Here is a 15,989-nt window from a genome sequence, read left to right on the forward strand (position 1 = left end):
AGGGTTTCTCTGCATAGTCCTAGCTGTCCTGGAACTTGCTTTGTAGACTAGGCTTGGCCTCAAACTCTGCCTCCCAAGTACTGGGATTAAAGCTCCATCTCCTGGCAGCTCCCCTATAATCTTAAAAGTCCTAGGAGGTAGATGACATGATGACCATTTTGTGGCTGAAGGGACAGAGGCTCAGTCCTAGTAGCTGGAGAGATCCATAATCCCTGGCATGGCAGGCTGGGGTCAAACCTCCCACTCACTGACCAAAGCTTCGGACTGTACCAAGCCATACGGCCTTCTGGGAGGAGGTGAACTGGCACCATGGGCCCCAGAAAAGAGAAAACATGTCTCGGGGTGTTCTCAAAAGAAGATGGAGCCTAGAAATGAAGTGTCACCTGCTTGGGCTCAGGAAAAAATGTTTTTTTTTTTTTTTTTTAGCTGAGGATCGAACCCAGGGCCTTGCACTTGCTAGGCAAGTGCTCTACCACTGAGTTAAATCCCCACCCCCCCCCTAAAATGGGGTCTTACTGGAGTAGGGACCTGCCATGGAGGCCCAGGTAGGCATCTCAAGTGAACACAAGACATGGACTTAGAGAAATGTGGGTAATAATGGGATCTGAATGACTTCCTCTGCCAAGAAGAGCACTGTAACTGCTGGGTTTGTCTTCCACAAACTTGTTTTCTTTGTCATGTCTCATTGTCTTCTTTCTCTCTCTCTTTTTTTCTTTCTTCTTCTTTTTTTTTCTTTCAAGACAGGGTTTCTCTGTGTAGCTTTGCGCCTTTTCCTGGAGCTTACTTGGTAGCCCAGGCTGGCCTCGAACTCACAGAGATCCACCTGGCTCTGCCTCCTGAGTGCTGGGATTAAAGGCGTGCGCCACCACCACCTGGCTTCATTGTTTTACTTCTTAATCTGACTCTGAGCCAACACAATGAGACAGAGATATATTCCAGAGACACCTTTCTTCAACCTGATTAGGCTTGGTGTCCCTGAAGTTCAGGGTAGCTCCCGGGGAGACAGAAAAGAGGCAGAGGTGATGAGGGAGTGGCAGGCCCCATGAAACACGAGTGTATCAGTGCTGGAGTCGGCAAAGCCTGTAGGGAGGAGACACCGAGTTTCACAGCCTGTGCTTATCTGCCTTTCTTCTGAAAATCTGATGAATCTCTGCTTACAGAAGTTCAATTCATAAAGCAGATGTCTAGCATGGTTTTTTTAAGTACATTGCCATCCTTAAAATCATAAAGTCCCAGTTGGTGTGGTGATGCACACCTTTAATCCCAGCAATTGGGCAAATAGAGATAGGCAGATATCTGTGAGTTCAAGACCAACCTGGTCTACATAGTGAGTTCCAGGACAGCCAGGGCTACATAGAGAGACTCTGCCTCAAAACAAACAAACAAAAAAAATCATTAAGTCCCATCACAAAGTACTGGCCACTCAAGCTAGAATATGATGTTATAATAACACAGTGATCAAGTACTTGTTGCTTCAATGTTGAGGTATAGTAGTTTGCATTTTAACCTGCGTAATAAGCACTTAGAACAGGAAAATGCAGTAAATCCTGGCTGTTCTTCATGTGACTAGGCTGAAGTAAAAGAAGCTAGAAGGTGTGACCTATGGGCTCCCTCCTTTCTTCTAACTCATCTAAGTCAGCGGACTGGGCTCAGTTTAACCTTGCTGACTTCAAGAACTCAGGAAGGATGCTGGTGTGACTCTGAGCTCAGCAAGGATGGGCCTGAGCATGGAGAGCTGAGAAGCCAGGCTTCTCTGTCTAAGAGAAGGAGACTATTTGAGTCCTTCCCATCGTCTGTACTGGACCTTTATTGCTACTCTATTTCCCCTTGCTCCCTGATTTCTGTTTCCTTTTCTTTTTTCTTTTTTCTCCCTTCCTAAGACAGGGTCTCATTCTAGATCAGAATGGCCTTGAATTCACTGGATAGCCCAGGCTGGCCTTGAACTGAAATCATCTCCCTATCTCGGCTTCCTGATCGCTGGAATAGCAGGTGTAAGCCACCATGTTCAGCCCAAATATGCCCTATAAAAAGAATATATCAAGCCCCAAAACTTTAAATTATTAGTCCACATGAGTATGTGTATGATGCAAGGCACACTGGTTAACTTTAAAATAGAGTAAATTCTCTCTCTCCAGCTTTGCATGGGTTCTGGGAGTGGAACTCAGGTTGCTAAGCATGCATGACAAACCCCTTTAGCTGCTGAACCACCTTGCCAGCCCTCAAGTCAAATTTTAAAAGAAATGTATGAGATCTTTCTAAGTCTCTGCCCATATGAGGGGGAAGCAGGCTGCATGTGACATTATGAAATCAGGAACGTTCTACCTTAGAACTCTAAAGGACCAGTGTTTCTCTGACTTTGGATAGGAATGTTGTGTTAGGGGTGGGTTTTGGAGGTCACATAGGTTTTGAAAACCCATAAAGACAGACATCTATTAACTCCAGAGCTTCTCAGAACCCCACTATGTACCATGAGACTCCAAGAGCAGGTATGGAGGACACAGTGTTTCTTTTCTTTTCTTTTCTTTTTTGGTTTTTCGAGACAGGGTTTCTCTGAAAAGCTTTGCACCTTACCTGGAACTCACTTGGTAGCCCAGGCTGGCCTCGAACTCACAGAGATCCACCTGTCTCTACCTCCTGAGTGCTGGGATTAAAGGCGTGTGCCGCCACCACCTGGCAGCACAGTGTTCCTTAGACTTAACAGGCTATGAATTCAAAGAACAATGTCCCATGTTCTGAGTTTCCACCCTGCTGTGACCAGATAAGCCAAGGCTGGCCGCAGAGGAGAGGTCCCGTCAGTTCCTCAGGCAAGTGATTCAGGACTGCTCAGGCCAGGGCCTCAGTTCTGCGGGGACTGTCTAACGTTGGCTCTCTTCCTTTCACACCGACACACCTCTCTCAGAAGATGGCTGCAGTGGGCAGCCATTCCAGCTTTGACCTGGAAGCTCCAACCCCCACTGAGGCTTCGGTAACAGTCACGCCTACAAGGCGGGGGGCCAAGAGAGGACCCTAAAGAACCGAGATCCAGATGTGCTGGCTATCTTGGTTCCTGGACCTTGGACACTGGAGGTAGACAGAGCAGAGTTCTCCAGAGAACACCTCTGGACTGTGCCACACCTTTCCCAGACCCGGTAAGGTACCCCACAAAATAAACCTCCCTTTTAACTACATGGAGTGGCCTCAATTTCACCAATAGATGGTGTTTTCTAACACATTACCTACAGATCAGAAAATAGTCCCGAAACTCAATAAAACAGTGTTGGGGACAGAGCAGGTCTACAACCATTGAGAAGCAGGGGTGGGGGTGCTGAACGCATGGCCTGTGGCAAACAGGCATCATTTTCTAGACTGAGCTTCCCAGACCAAGAGCAGCCTGGGTGGTGCCTCTACTTTGCCTGCAAGTGACAGGCGCTGGCAGGGTCCTGATGGGCAATGCCCTGGCCTTGTGGTGGCCATGCCGGCCAAAAGCATGACCTACTGCAGAAGGAGTCTCCTGTGCTTGGGCCCTGGGGCGTGGCTGCCCACTTCGGGAGGAAGCTGGATTATTTGATGAACAATGTTCATTTTCTCTGTGACCATTGTAGCCCTGGACCAAACCCTTGTTAGCAGACCTAAACAATACCCACACTAAGAAACAACTACAATAAAAGAATTCTGAATACATCTATTTTTTCTGTTGGTATCAACAAGGATTCAAACCAGTTTTCTGGCTTTTAAAATGGCAAAACTTGGGGCTGGAAAGATGGCTCAGAGGTTAAGGGCACTGGCTGATCTTTCAGAGGACCTGGGTTTGCTTTCTAGCATCCACATGGCGGCTCACAACTGTAGGTAACTACAATTCCAGGAAACCTCACATCTTCTTCCAGCTTCTACAGGCACCAAACACATAAATGGTGCACAGACATACACACAGGCAAAACATCCATATACATAGAAGGCTACTTTTAAAAATTAGACTGGTGGCCGGGCGGTGGTGGCACACACCTGTAATTCCAGCACTCGGGAGGCAGAGCCAGGCGGATCTCTGTGAGTTCGAGGCCAGCCTGGTCTACAGAGCTAGTCCAGGACAGGCTCCAAAGCTACAGAGAAACCCTGTCTCGAAAAACCAAACAAACCAAACAAATTAGACTGGTACTATGGATAAACATGAAAGGCAACAGTTTAAAGGGAGTTACTTCACAGCCCACAGAACACCGGCCAGGAAAGAACGACTCAGGTGTCTCCCTCCAAATTCCAAGTAAGTTACCACCTGAGATGTAAAAGCATCCTGTTCTCACTCAATGCTCACGGTGTTTTGACCCTCAAACAGGGCCCCAGAGCTCACTGGTGGATACCCCTAGACTAGTGAGCTTTCTCTACATCAGCAGATGTCTAGGCCCAGAATCCAAATTAAGGACTTAAAAGATGACCACAGAGAACTGGCTCCTGATCAGTGAATCAGACTCATCCTCTCTGGAAGCTCAACAACTTCCTCTGTATATTCCTTCCTTTCCTTTCCCTTGGGAGCTGGCAAGCCTTGCTGATGCTCTTAACAGGCTGATTCAGAGTCAGGTCATCCTCAGACACAGTACCTGCAAAGAGACAGGTTCCCTGAACTTTATACGTTCCATTGCCTTTGCCAGAACGTTTCTTTGGAAACTGGAACTCTTAATATTACCATCTGTGGTGGTCTGAATGAGAACAGCCTCCACAGCCTCATATGTTTGAATACTTGGTCCCCAGTTGGTGGAACTATTTGGGAAAGATGAGAAGTGGTGGCCTTGTTGGAGGAGGTGTTATGGGGGTGGGCTTTGAAGTTTCATAAGACAGTCCCAATTAGCTCTCTCTGCTCTGAGATTGTGTCTCAAGATGTGAGCTCTCAGTTACGGCTCCAGCACCATGCCTGCCTGCCTGCCTGCTGCCATGCTCCCCACCATGACGGTCACAAACTCTCACCCTCTGAAACTCTAAGTCCCCAATAAACTCTTTCTTCTATGAGCTGTCCTGGTCAAGGTGTCTTATTAAAGCAGTAGAAAAGTAACTAAGACACGGCCCGAAGTTACTTTTCTTAATTAATTACTATTCTTTGCCTCTTAGCTGTCTGTCATCTCCCAAAGGACTGTAAAACTCAAGAATACAGGAATGACACCTCACTTATCACTTTGTCCTCAGTCCTCAAGACATCGCCTGGTCCAGTCTCCATGAATACATGTTTAATGAACGGACCCACCACACCCTACTTCTTACTTAACCCTCAAGCCGCATTCTCCATTCCTTTTCCTCTCCTTCCTTCTCTTCTTCTCCCCACCTCTTCTTCTTTTTACCCCTCTTTCCTTCCTCCCCTCTATTTCTTTTTCATGCTGAGAATTGAACCCAGGGCTTGCTTTACCCAAGCTAGTTTCTCTTCCACACTAGCAGGAAAAACATTTTTTCTTGAACCCAAAACCTTGAGAATGTTAGTACTCTACCACTGAGCTATACTCTGTCGCCCACGTGTTGTTAAATCAGGCAGAGAAACATTTGGTCTTTTGCTAGAGAATTCCAAGCAGTTTGGATAGTTGCTTGGTGTGCCACTCCGTAACTCACATGTGCTAGCTAGATAAACTGTGTTTCCCTTTTACCTTCTGCATTCTATGTGAAGTCATCACTCATTCCAGGAAGGAATTCTCAAGACCATCTGGCACTTTCATTTTCCCTGACAGCAGCCATATTACAGACAAAGCTAGAAGTCACTGCACCTGTGTGGATCTAATCTCGTGTGTCTGGAGAGGAGATAGGAGAGATCAGTATTCACCGGATCACTGTCCTCAATAGAGTAAAACCCAAGGGGCCTGGAAAGCAAGAACAGTTGGGACTTCCTCTGCGAGTCCCAGGAGAACAGGAGTATTCTCTAGCACATGGCTCTCCTTGCCAATGAGTGGACAAGCCTGGGCTACATGAGTCACAGGCAAGTTACTCTGACATCTAGTTTTCTCGTGGGAAAATGAGGATTAAAAAAATAAACGATTCATTGAATTCTGAGGACTAAATGACTTATAAATTACCCCGCACAGTGCCTGGCATGGGTAGGTGCTCAGTAAACATGAGTGCCCTCCCCCACTTCCTGGTTTCTAAGCTTGTGAAGCCAACTCTACCATCACTGCCAGGAATCGGCTCTCTGGAGGGAGACTCACCACGCCTCTCTGCTCCTTCCTCAGCCTGTGCCTGCGCTGAGAAGCGTGAAGTGAGAACAGCTCCTGGCACGCTGCTGTTTCTCCCTCTCCCACAGCATCCAGCTCAGTTTTGTCTCCCCAAACCCTCACACTGATGAGCCCCACAGGATGCCACCCCAGCCTACCCCACTCCTAAGAAGCACCACTTAAATCAACTGCCAGATGAATTCACTGGCCCCTTTTCTTTACTACTTAGCAACACAGAGTTTGGTGTCACATCATTGTTTAAGAATTTTCCTAAATACCGCTGGAGAGATGGCTCAGTGGTTAAGAGCACTTGCTGCTCTCCCAGAGGTCCCGAGTTCAATTCCCAGCACCCACATAGCGGCTCACAACTGTCTGTAACTCCAGTTCCAGGGGATCCAACATTGTCATACAGACATGCATGAGGGTAAAACACCAATGCACATAAATTAAAAGGAAAAAAAAAAAGAATTTTCCTAAATACCAAGTTTACATTTTACTTGTCACTTACTGAGTTTGAAACTATACAAACAATCTTAAGTGATTTCTCCTTTAAGTTCCAAAAGCAGGTCATCAGGTCAACAGAAATGCAAACATCAATTTGCCCACTTTTTTTGCTAGATGGACTAAATCTCTCTAAGTTAAGTCAAGCTTAACTCTGCTGATTTCTGGAGACAATGCTGAGGATACCTTACATGCCAGAATTACATGTTCATGCTCTGTTGTTCCATTCAACAGAGCTTTCCCGATGTTTTCGTAAACACCTCCATGGTCTTTCCCGATCTGGCTGCAGGAGTGTTTACAGTGGTGAACGCAGTCCCTTTTAGTGCTTCCTCTTGCAGATCAGACAGAATGACAGTGACATAAATCCTGAGCGTTTCACAAGCATTTCCGAACGCACACTCTCCTCAGACCCTGAAAAAGGATATTTGTCTCCCTGGCTTCTCCCCAGCCCGTCGGTGAAGTGGGTGGAAACGGTTTCGGGCTGGCCTCTCCACCAGCCCATGGTGGCGGGTTCCGCGGACGTTGTCAGCTTGATGGAAAGACGGCTGCAGAGAGAAAGGAAGAACGTTCGGCCTCTCACCATGAAGTTGCCACTCACCCTCCAGAACGACTGATAACAGACAGAAAGCCTGAGTGTCTAATTGTACTATTGCACGGTGGTGCTTTGTGTCAAGGTAAATAAAATGTCCCATGTGGCTGTTTCTACACAATTACAGAATATATCAAAAATAGTCTTCAATGTGTTAATGTGGAAGTAGACAGACTATATATGAAAATTGTCTGGGTTGGGGATTTAGCTCAGTGGTAGAGCGCTTGCCAAGCAAGTACAAGGCCCTGGGTTCAATCCTCAGCTTAAAAAAAAAAAAAAAATTGTCATAATTAGGAAATAAGGAATAGGGGACTATGGCTTCAAGCTCTTTCAGTCTCTTCTTGCCTTCTGAGAGCTTTTTGAAGTGTATTTACTGGGCCAGCAAGATGGCTCTGTGGGTAAAGGTGCCTGCCTTGCAAACTCAAACCTGGGTTCAACCCCCAGATCCTACAAAGAGATGAAAGGAAAGAACCATCTCTACCAAGTTGTCCTCTGACCTCTCCACAAGCACCACAGAATGTACACCCATATGCGTGCATGAGTGTGCACTCATTCAAGCACACGCGTGCACACACACACACAAATGTTTAAAATGCAATATTGAGTTGGGTGGCACCTGTAACTCCAGAATTTGAAGGGGCAGAGGCAGAAGAATCATGAGTTCAAGGCCAACCTAAGCTACAGAGTGAAACCCTATTTCAAACAAATAAATAAATATCAAAATGAAATTAAACTCTGCTGCCTGAAAGTACTTAATTTTTCCTTTCTTTGCAAGCTTGCTTGTGTACCACTTTTACATCGTTGTACCCAGACAGGGAATATATTTTTGAGATCTAGTTTTTGTACTTAACATTATTTCATAATATAAAATCCTCTATTTACTAATTCAGAAATCATATAGTACTTCATTTCTAATGCTCATAAAGCCAGCAATCTACATTGTAATTCAAAAACTGTATGATCTAGAGACGTCTCAACATCTTCTTCTTGCTAACAAGTCACTCTGGCTTTCTTACCTATAAGATAGGTATGATAGTTTCCATTTAGGCTTGTTAGGAATGTGAAGTGAGAACAGGTGGTGGTGTCGCATGCCTTTAATCCCAGCACTGGGAGGCAGAGGCAGGCGGATCTCTGCTGTGAGTCTGAGGCCAGCCTGGGCTACAAATTATTTCCAGGACAGCCAGGGCTACACAGAGCCCTGTCTTTAAAAAAAAAAAAAAAGAAAAAAGAAAACAAAAAAAGAAATGAGGGGCCAGTGAGATGGCTCAATGTGGTTTAGGTACTTGCCACCAAGCCTGATGGCCTGAGTTCACTCCTCCCAGGACCCATATGTTGGAAAGAGAACAACTCCCATAAATTGTCCTCTGACCTCCACACACATGCTGTGGTACACATGAATAAACAAGTCAATAAATAATGTGATAAAAATAAAGACAAAAATAAAATGAAATGAGATCCCTTATGTGTGGATTGCCCTGTCCCAGATATATCTGGGCATTAGAAGGGAAGGTAGATGTGCGTGTGATAGGGCATACTGAGAAACATCCCATTAAAGGTCACCCTATAGATTCTTCTCATGGTTAGTGTCTTCTCCAGCATGGGAAGGAAGCCTCCCTACATCTCCCTCAACAGACCTAGACCTCAGGGAGGCACCACCTGTTGCTCATGCCACACCACCTCTAGCCAGAGCCTAGAATAAATGTCTGTGGAGCGGGGAGGTAAGCAGACAAGTGACTTGAGGCAGCAGTGGTCAGTGACTTAGGAGCAAATGAATATCTGATCCAAACAAACTCTCTTACCCTTTTCTTCATGCTGTGAGAATGCTAGGTCCCAAATAAAGCATGTTCCTTCTGCCTGGACTGCAGAAAGACATGGGGAGAGCTTTGGTGGATGCCCTGAAGCTGCTGCCTGTAATCCAAGTGAAGAGCGATGTCTGCTGAGAGCCTGGTGTTTGGATCAGTGTTTCTACAGCTAACCCTCTGCTTCAGTACGGACAGCAACAAGAGCCGCACTGGGGAGAACAGACAAAAGCAGGGGGCAGAAATCCAAGACTGCTGCCATACACTTTCAGGAGGGCCTCAGCTCAGCTCTGAGGAGCACTGTAAGGATCCAGAATCTGAGATTCCGGAGACCTCAGTGCTATCTGGGGTACAGTGAGGACCACGCAAGGCAGATGAGCATTGTCAGCACAGCACGCCAACAGAGGAGGAAAAGTCATCTGAAAGAATTTCTAACAATTCCAAGAACTCACTGTGGGAGAAACTCAAACTCAGCTGTATTTCCATGGCTTTTTGTTTGTTTGGGATAACTTAGTTTTATTCTGAAACAATAAAGGAAGGGCTGGCCAAGGAACCTCATCAGGGTCTGGAGCCAGCTCTGCTCAAGTGGGACCCTGAGCACCAGAGAGCAGAGAGGGAGGGAGCACAGGGCGTTGTTAGTAGCAACCGGGGGGGGGGGGGGGGACCACCAATAGCCTGAAAGTGCAAGTTAACCCCAGGAGGCCAGCAAGGACCTCAGCAGTCAAGGGCTGGCCTGCTAGGCTGTCATACAGGTTGACCTGATGGTTGAGGTGAGCACAGAGAAATGCCTGGGCAGCAAGAACTACTCTGGCCCTAAGTTATCAATCTGCAGGAGGCCAACTGAGTAGAGCCTGCTCAAAAAAAAAAAAAAAAAAAAAAAAAAAGATTCCAGGGAGCCCCAGAGGTAGGGAGCGGGCTGAGGCTAACACTCAGGTGGGCAGGAGATGGCCAAGGCCACTTCTTTGTTTCTGTGGTGAGCTATGAGGAAAGGGGATATGTGGATATTCAAAGCAGCTCAAAACTACTGTGGGAACTGGATGTCCACATGCAGAGAACCTTGCTCTCGGGCTCTCCTTATCTTGCAGGATTGTAAACTCCCGAATTTTTCCAGAAAATGTATCTAGCAGGGCAGCAAACTGGTCCTGCCTCGCAGGTAATCAGTGGCTGACAAGGCAGGGGAGCCACAGCCAACACTGACAGCAGAACCTTTCTCACTGACGGCTGAGATGGCAGAAATGCCCCCTGCCCACCCCCACCCACCCCTCCAGTCCTGGGCGAGCACCCTGCCTGCCTGAGTCCCATTTGCAGCCCCCGTTGAATTGTCTGGTAGTTGTCACCTTTAACTTTTTGAGAAGGTCTTGCTAAATTGTTGCTCTGGCTGGCCTTTGAACTTGTGATTCTCTTGCCTTGGCCTCCTCAGCAGCTCGAATTACAGGATTCCAACACCAGGCCTCTACAAGTTGTGGGATTCAGTGAAGAAACCTAGAGCTAATAGCCCACTGTATTATATTCTCTGAGCACTCCCCCAAGGAACCAAAATCTTGGGTAGCAATCAATCTCTCCCACACCCCTGAGTGTGTGTGTGTTCATATGCACACCCCCAGATTTATTAGGGAAAAGGAAACAATCCGACAGAGTGGGAGGGGTTCTACAGAAGGAATATCCTGGGTTTGGGCGTTGTGTCTGCTTGTATGTTTTGTTTTTAAGCAGATTCTGATATAGCCCAGGCTGTCCTCCTACTTAGCTGAAGATGATCTTGACCTCCTGGGCCTCTTGTCTTCACCTCACAAGTGCTGGATTGCAGATGTGCATACCACGGTACTAGGAAGGTGCTCTGCCATTGAGCTGCATTCCCAGGCCCAGCTAGGGCTCTTCGTGTGTAGGTGACCACACACAGGTGACAGCACACAGGTGTACACATCATCTCACTTCTGAAAGCCACAGCTGTTGCAGCTGGTCTCCTCCCCTTCCACTAGACTTAGATCAGCCTAGTGACCAGAGGAACACATTGCCTCCACTGGAGCTACAACTGCACATCACTAGGACACATTTACATTGACTCTCTCAGAGGATAATCAACATTGCTGACCTACCATTACAACTGTGGCTAATTAGAATTCCACATCTTTCTCACTTCAATGGCAAACATGTGGGGATTCTATCAAGCCAGTTTTGGTCATTCAATGAGCAGAAGTCTGAGTCAGAGAGCTGTATGTCTAAGGGAATTATCACTATTAAAGGCCTATATGGTGCTGGCAAGACAGCACTGGATGCTCTTCCAGAGAACCTGGGTTTGGTTCCCAGCACTCACATGGCCACTGACAGAGAATCCATGGCCTCTTCTGGCCTTGGAGGGCACTGCACACATGCACTACAAAGACAAAACACCCATATACATAAAATAAAAATAAATGAATCTTTAAAAAATACAAAAATAAGCTGGATATAGTGACACATGCCTTTAATCTCAGTACTTGGGAGGCAGAGGCAGGTAGATCTCTATGAGTTCAAGGCCAGCCTGGTCTATACAGTGAGTTCCAGGACAGCCAGGGCTATATAGAAAGACTGTTTCAAAAACCATAATAAATAATAATGATAAATAGTAAAATTTAAAAGTACACATATGCAATAGTATATGATTTATTTATAATCAACCAAGACATGCTTTATTTCTGCAGCAAAACAGAAAATAATTCTAAGTTAAGATTACACTTCTATACAAAGTAATTATTTATTCATTTGTTTGTTTGTTTTGTTTTTGTTTTTTTGAGACAGGGTTTCTTTGTGTAACAACTCTGCCTGCTCTGGAACTCACTTTGCAGATCAGACTGACTTCAAACTCACAGGGGATCTGCCTGTCTTTGCCTCCCAAGTACTGGGTTTAAAGGTGTGCACCACCACCACCTGGCTATACTGTTATTAAAAACAGAAAAATACGATTATAATACTTTCAAGTAAAGTATGTGCTTCTAAGTACTAACCTTTTTTGGGGTGGAGGGGTTTTGAGACAGGATTTATCTATGAAGCCTTGGCTGTTCTAGAACTCGCTCTGTAGAACAGGCTGACCTTGAACTCAGAGATCCACCTCCTGCCTCTGCCTCCCAAGTCCTAGAATTAAGGCTGTGTGCCACCACCTCCCAGTGCTAATCAATTGACATTCTTGTATATAATGAGTTCTACTAACATTTTAAAGGTGTTCCTCCCTAGTATGCATGAACCCCTGAGTTTGATCTTCAACACCCCCAAGACAGACAAACAGACACATACACATACCAGGTATGCACACACATCTGGATGTTTATACGTATATTAACCCAGCCCTGGTGGTATGCACCTGGAACTCTGGCTACTCCAGAGGCTGAGGCAGGAGACCTGCTTAAGCCCAGAAGTTTAAGGGTAACAAGAGATGAATATTTAGCCCACAAATGGATCTTTTGAAAGTTCTCATTGACAATGCCCAAACCCTGCATCTTCACAGAGCATCACCAATCAACAGTCTCAAACAGAAGCCATCTATCTAGTCAGCTCTCAGTAGCTGTGCACACAGTGATGAACAGAGATCATAGAATGGCTAAAAATGCAAAAGCGACAGAAAACCATCAGAGCCAGAAATGCATACTGGCCTGAAACTTCAACACCACCCAAGATTATAACATGATTCAGTATCACTTATGTGGCAACTTCAGCCATCTCAGCAGTAAACAAGAAACCAAGAGACAGAAGCAGATGGGAGCCAAAGAACACTAAGAAGGGAACCCCTGGGATTCTCTTTTACACCACACACAGGCCACTTTAGCCTGCAACAGGGGTGGGGGGGGGGGGGTGGGAGGGGTGGGGGACGGGGAGACGAAGGTAGGGGTGGGCCTGCAGGTCTATCAGTGTGCATTAGACAAATAAAGCAAGGACTGCCACAGGGACAAGCCGGGTCTGCTCGTCCCTCTACAGGCAGGAAGTGGGTCCAGAGGGATAGTGATTTTTCTCAGGAAGGCAGAGCTAGAAATGTGTTTTTGTTAGTTAAATTGTTTTTGAGACAGTCTCTCACACAGCCCATGCTGACCCTGAACTATGCAGCCAAGGCCCCTGCCTCAGCCACCTACGTGCTGGGATTACAGGTACGTGGCACCCTGCCCAACAGCCTGGATTCTTTCTATCCAGGCGGTGGTGGCGCATGCCTGTAATCCCAGCACGGGGACTGAGGCAGACGGATGACAAGTTCAGAGTCAGCTTGGGCTACACATAAGATTCTGTTTCCGGGAGGTGGGTGGATGGAGAGGTATAAACCCTAAGCTGTAGCTCAGTGGTAGAGCACACTTGTGTAAGGCCCTTAGTTCCTTTATTCACTCCTCAGCAACATACACACACACACAGAGTTGAGATGTTACTGTGTTTGTAAATCTACTAAAGATCTAAAAGTCAAGTGACCGTAGCCTGATAAGATACTTGATAATGCTATAATGAATATATATAAATTACGTAACACACTATGGAGGATAGTCACCTATGATCTCGTTTGAGTAGGTAACCAACTTAATATTTCACAATGGTCAGCTAGCTAAAGCCCTGGAGCTCTTTTCCGGTCAAGCCATGTGTCCTCCTTTAGACTGAAAATGTTCCTTCCATAGTCCCACACAGCCCTCTGTGCTCAGGTCCACAGCTGTCTCCTACTTCCCTGATAAGGGCGAGCAGGGAGACTGGAGGCAGGGGGACAGTTGGCCGGAAGGTCAGATAGTAGACAGGGTGAGTGAATGCTTGGACTGAGGTCACACTGAAATGGATCACTGAGCTCTACAAAATGACCCCTTAGCTAGCCTGTCCTAGTGAAGTTCTTCAGTTTTGGGTAAATCTGTGAAGACTGGCCCCAGGTACTGAACATACTACAGCTGAGGAAAGGCGAGCTCTCTGAGCAGGTCTGTGTATACGTGGGCTAGAAGTAGGACACGCTACAGGCTTGCTCTTTTCAGAAGGGCATGTGTGACAAGTCCAGAAGCTCTCTGGTTCTCATGATGTCTTTGTTAGAGCTCCTGTAATAAACCATTACGACCAAAGCAACTTAGAGAGGAAGGGGCTTATTCTGGCTTACATATCCTGGCTCACCACAGTCCACCGAGGGAGGCCAAGGCAAGAACTGAAGCAGAGACCATGGAGGAAAGCTACTTACTGGCTTGTCTCTCATGGCTGGTTCAGCCTCCTTTCTTATACAACCCAGAACCATCTGCTCAGGGAACAGATACACACACACACACACACACACACACACACACACACACACGAGAGAGAGAGAGAGAGAGAGAGAGAGAGAGAGAGAGAGAGAGAGAGAGGAAGCAAGTGAGCTGGGATCTTCCACATCAATCATTAATCAAGAAAATGCCCCACAGACTTGCCTACACGTCAATCTGATGGAAGCATTTTCTCAGAGGAGGTTCCCTCTTCACAAGCATGTTTAGGTTTGTGTAAAGTTACAAGATCAACCAGCACACATGACAAAAACCAACCTGCCCACAGCCAGATGTGCCAATGTCCTGCCAGGCTCCCCGACTGGAGCATCCCCACATTCCTTTGCCCTCTGCAGCATCCGGAGCCCAGCAGAGAATGGGATGTCAGTGCACAAACTCCTACAAGCTCTTACTGTTGTGGAATCATGCTTTCCTCTAGCTATCTCCTCCTCCTCGGCCTTAAAGTGCCACACAAAAGGAAAGGAAGCCTAATTAGATGAGCCAAGCTAAAAGACTGCTCTATGAAATGCTGGAAGTACAACATGGTTTGGATTGCTGGGTGGTTTGTTTTGGCAGTGAAGGTCACAATCAAGGCAGCTAGTAAGATTACAAAGGGCCAGGCAAAATAATCTGTCCAAACAAGAAATAAAGGCCAGGGCATGGTGGCACATGCTTAGAATCTTAACACTCAGGCAGCCAAGGCAGAAGGTGAGTTCCAGGCCAGTTTGGATACACAGCAAGACCCTGTCTCAAAAGAGAAAACAGTTACAAGGGTATAACAAAGAACAACACGCAAAACATGCTTAGAGTGTGGGGTCTTGGCTAAGCTGGGGAGCCTTTTAAGACGATCAGGATGAAAAGGTCAGCCTCTCTGGCAGGGCTCTCCATCCTAAAGAGGGGAGATGATACCCTGGCTGAACAGACTTGAGAGCTGAGAGGTCTCATCTCCCCCTCCAGCACCCACATGGTGCCTGCCATGTAACGGGTGCCAACATGTTTGGTTAATTATCTAATGTTTCTAGCAACTCAGGCTCCAGAGCATAGTGTGTCCCCCAAGGGATTCACAGCATGAATATAGTTCTGTTCCCACTTAGTTTTATATTTGAGTATGTGTTTAACAGGAAAGTGCCATATGCATATAATTTATAAACAAACAATGTGCCCAAATTGGTGACACAAAACTCTTATCATTAGCATGAGTGATCAGAAAGTTTAATGGCAAGATGTTGATAATTATTAAAAGTAGTGATGGTTTATTATTCCATTCTTCCTACTTCTGTGTCCAGCTAAAAATTTCCATATTAAAACATCGAGTTTCAACTTCAAATCCTCAGGGCGGTGGCCATGGAGAATGAAGGTTTGGAGCAGTCAAAAGGCATTGTACTTTGCTTTAGGTCCTGCCACTCTGGATCCCGGAGAAGACGTTTAAACTGCCTGTTACCCACCTCCCTGCCTGGAGTAATGTGTTTGGTGGTGAGCAAGGCCATCTGCTCAGCACAGCTCCCTTGAAGTCTGAGTGTGACTGGAGACCTTTGTTCTGGGGAATCGAGGTCTGCCCACTTAGCTCCAGTCGGCTCATTTGCTTTTTTTGATGACAGAAAGAACCGAGGAGGGAAGAAATGGCTTGGGTTTTTGTTTGGTTGGGTGTTTTCCAGGTTCTCCTCAAACTGGACATCCTTCCTGCCTCCGCCTCTCAAGTACTGGGGCTGCAGGTATGTGCCATCACATCCAG

The 15,989-nt window shown here is 46.5% G+C and overlaps 1 protein-coding gene across 1 annotated transcript in view; it reads right to left on the reverse strand.

Annotated features, from left to right (window-relative positions):
* Positions 1-15,989, reverse strand: part of Crtc3 (CREB regulated transcription coactivator 3) — a 104,657-nt gene that overhangs the window by 41,421 nt on the left and 47,247 nt on the right. Inside the window, exon 3 of the mRNA XM_036171219.1 lies at positions 7,082-7,201. Coding sequence (XP_036027112.1) covers positions 7,082-7,201 — 120 coding nt within the window. The remainder of the gene's footprint in view (positions 1-7,081; positions 7,202-15,989) is intronic.

This window comes from Onychomys torridus, chromosome 1, assembly GCF_903995425.1.
Source record: "Onychomys torridus chromosome 1, mOncTor1.1, whole genome shotgun sequence".
NCBI lineage: Eukaryota > Metazoa > Chordata > Mammalia > Rodentia > Cricetidae > Onychomys > Onychomys torridus.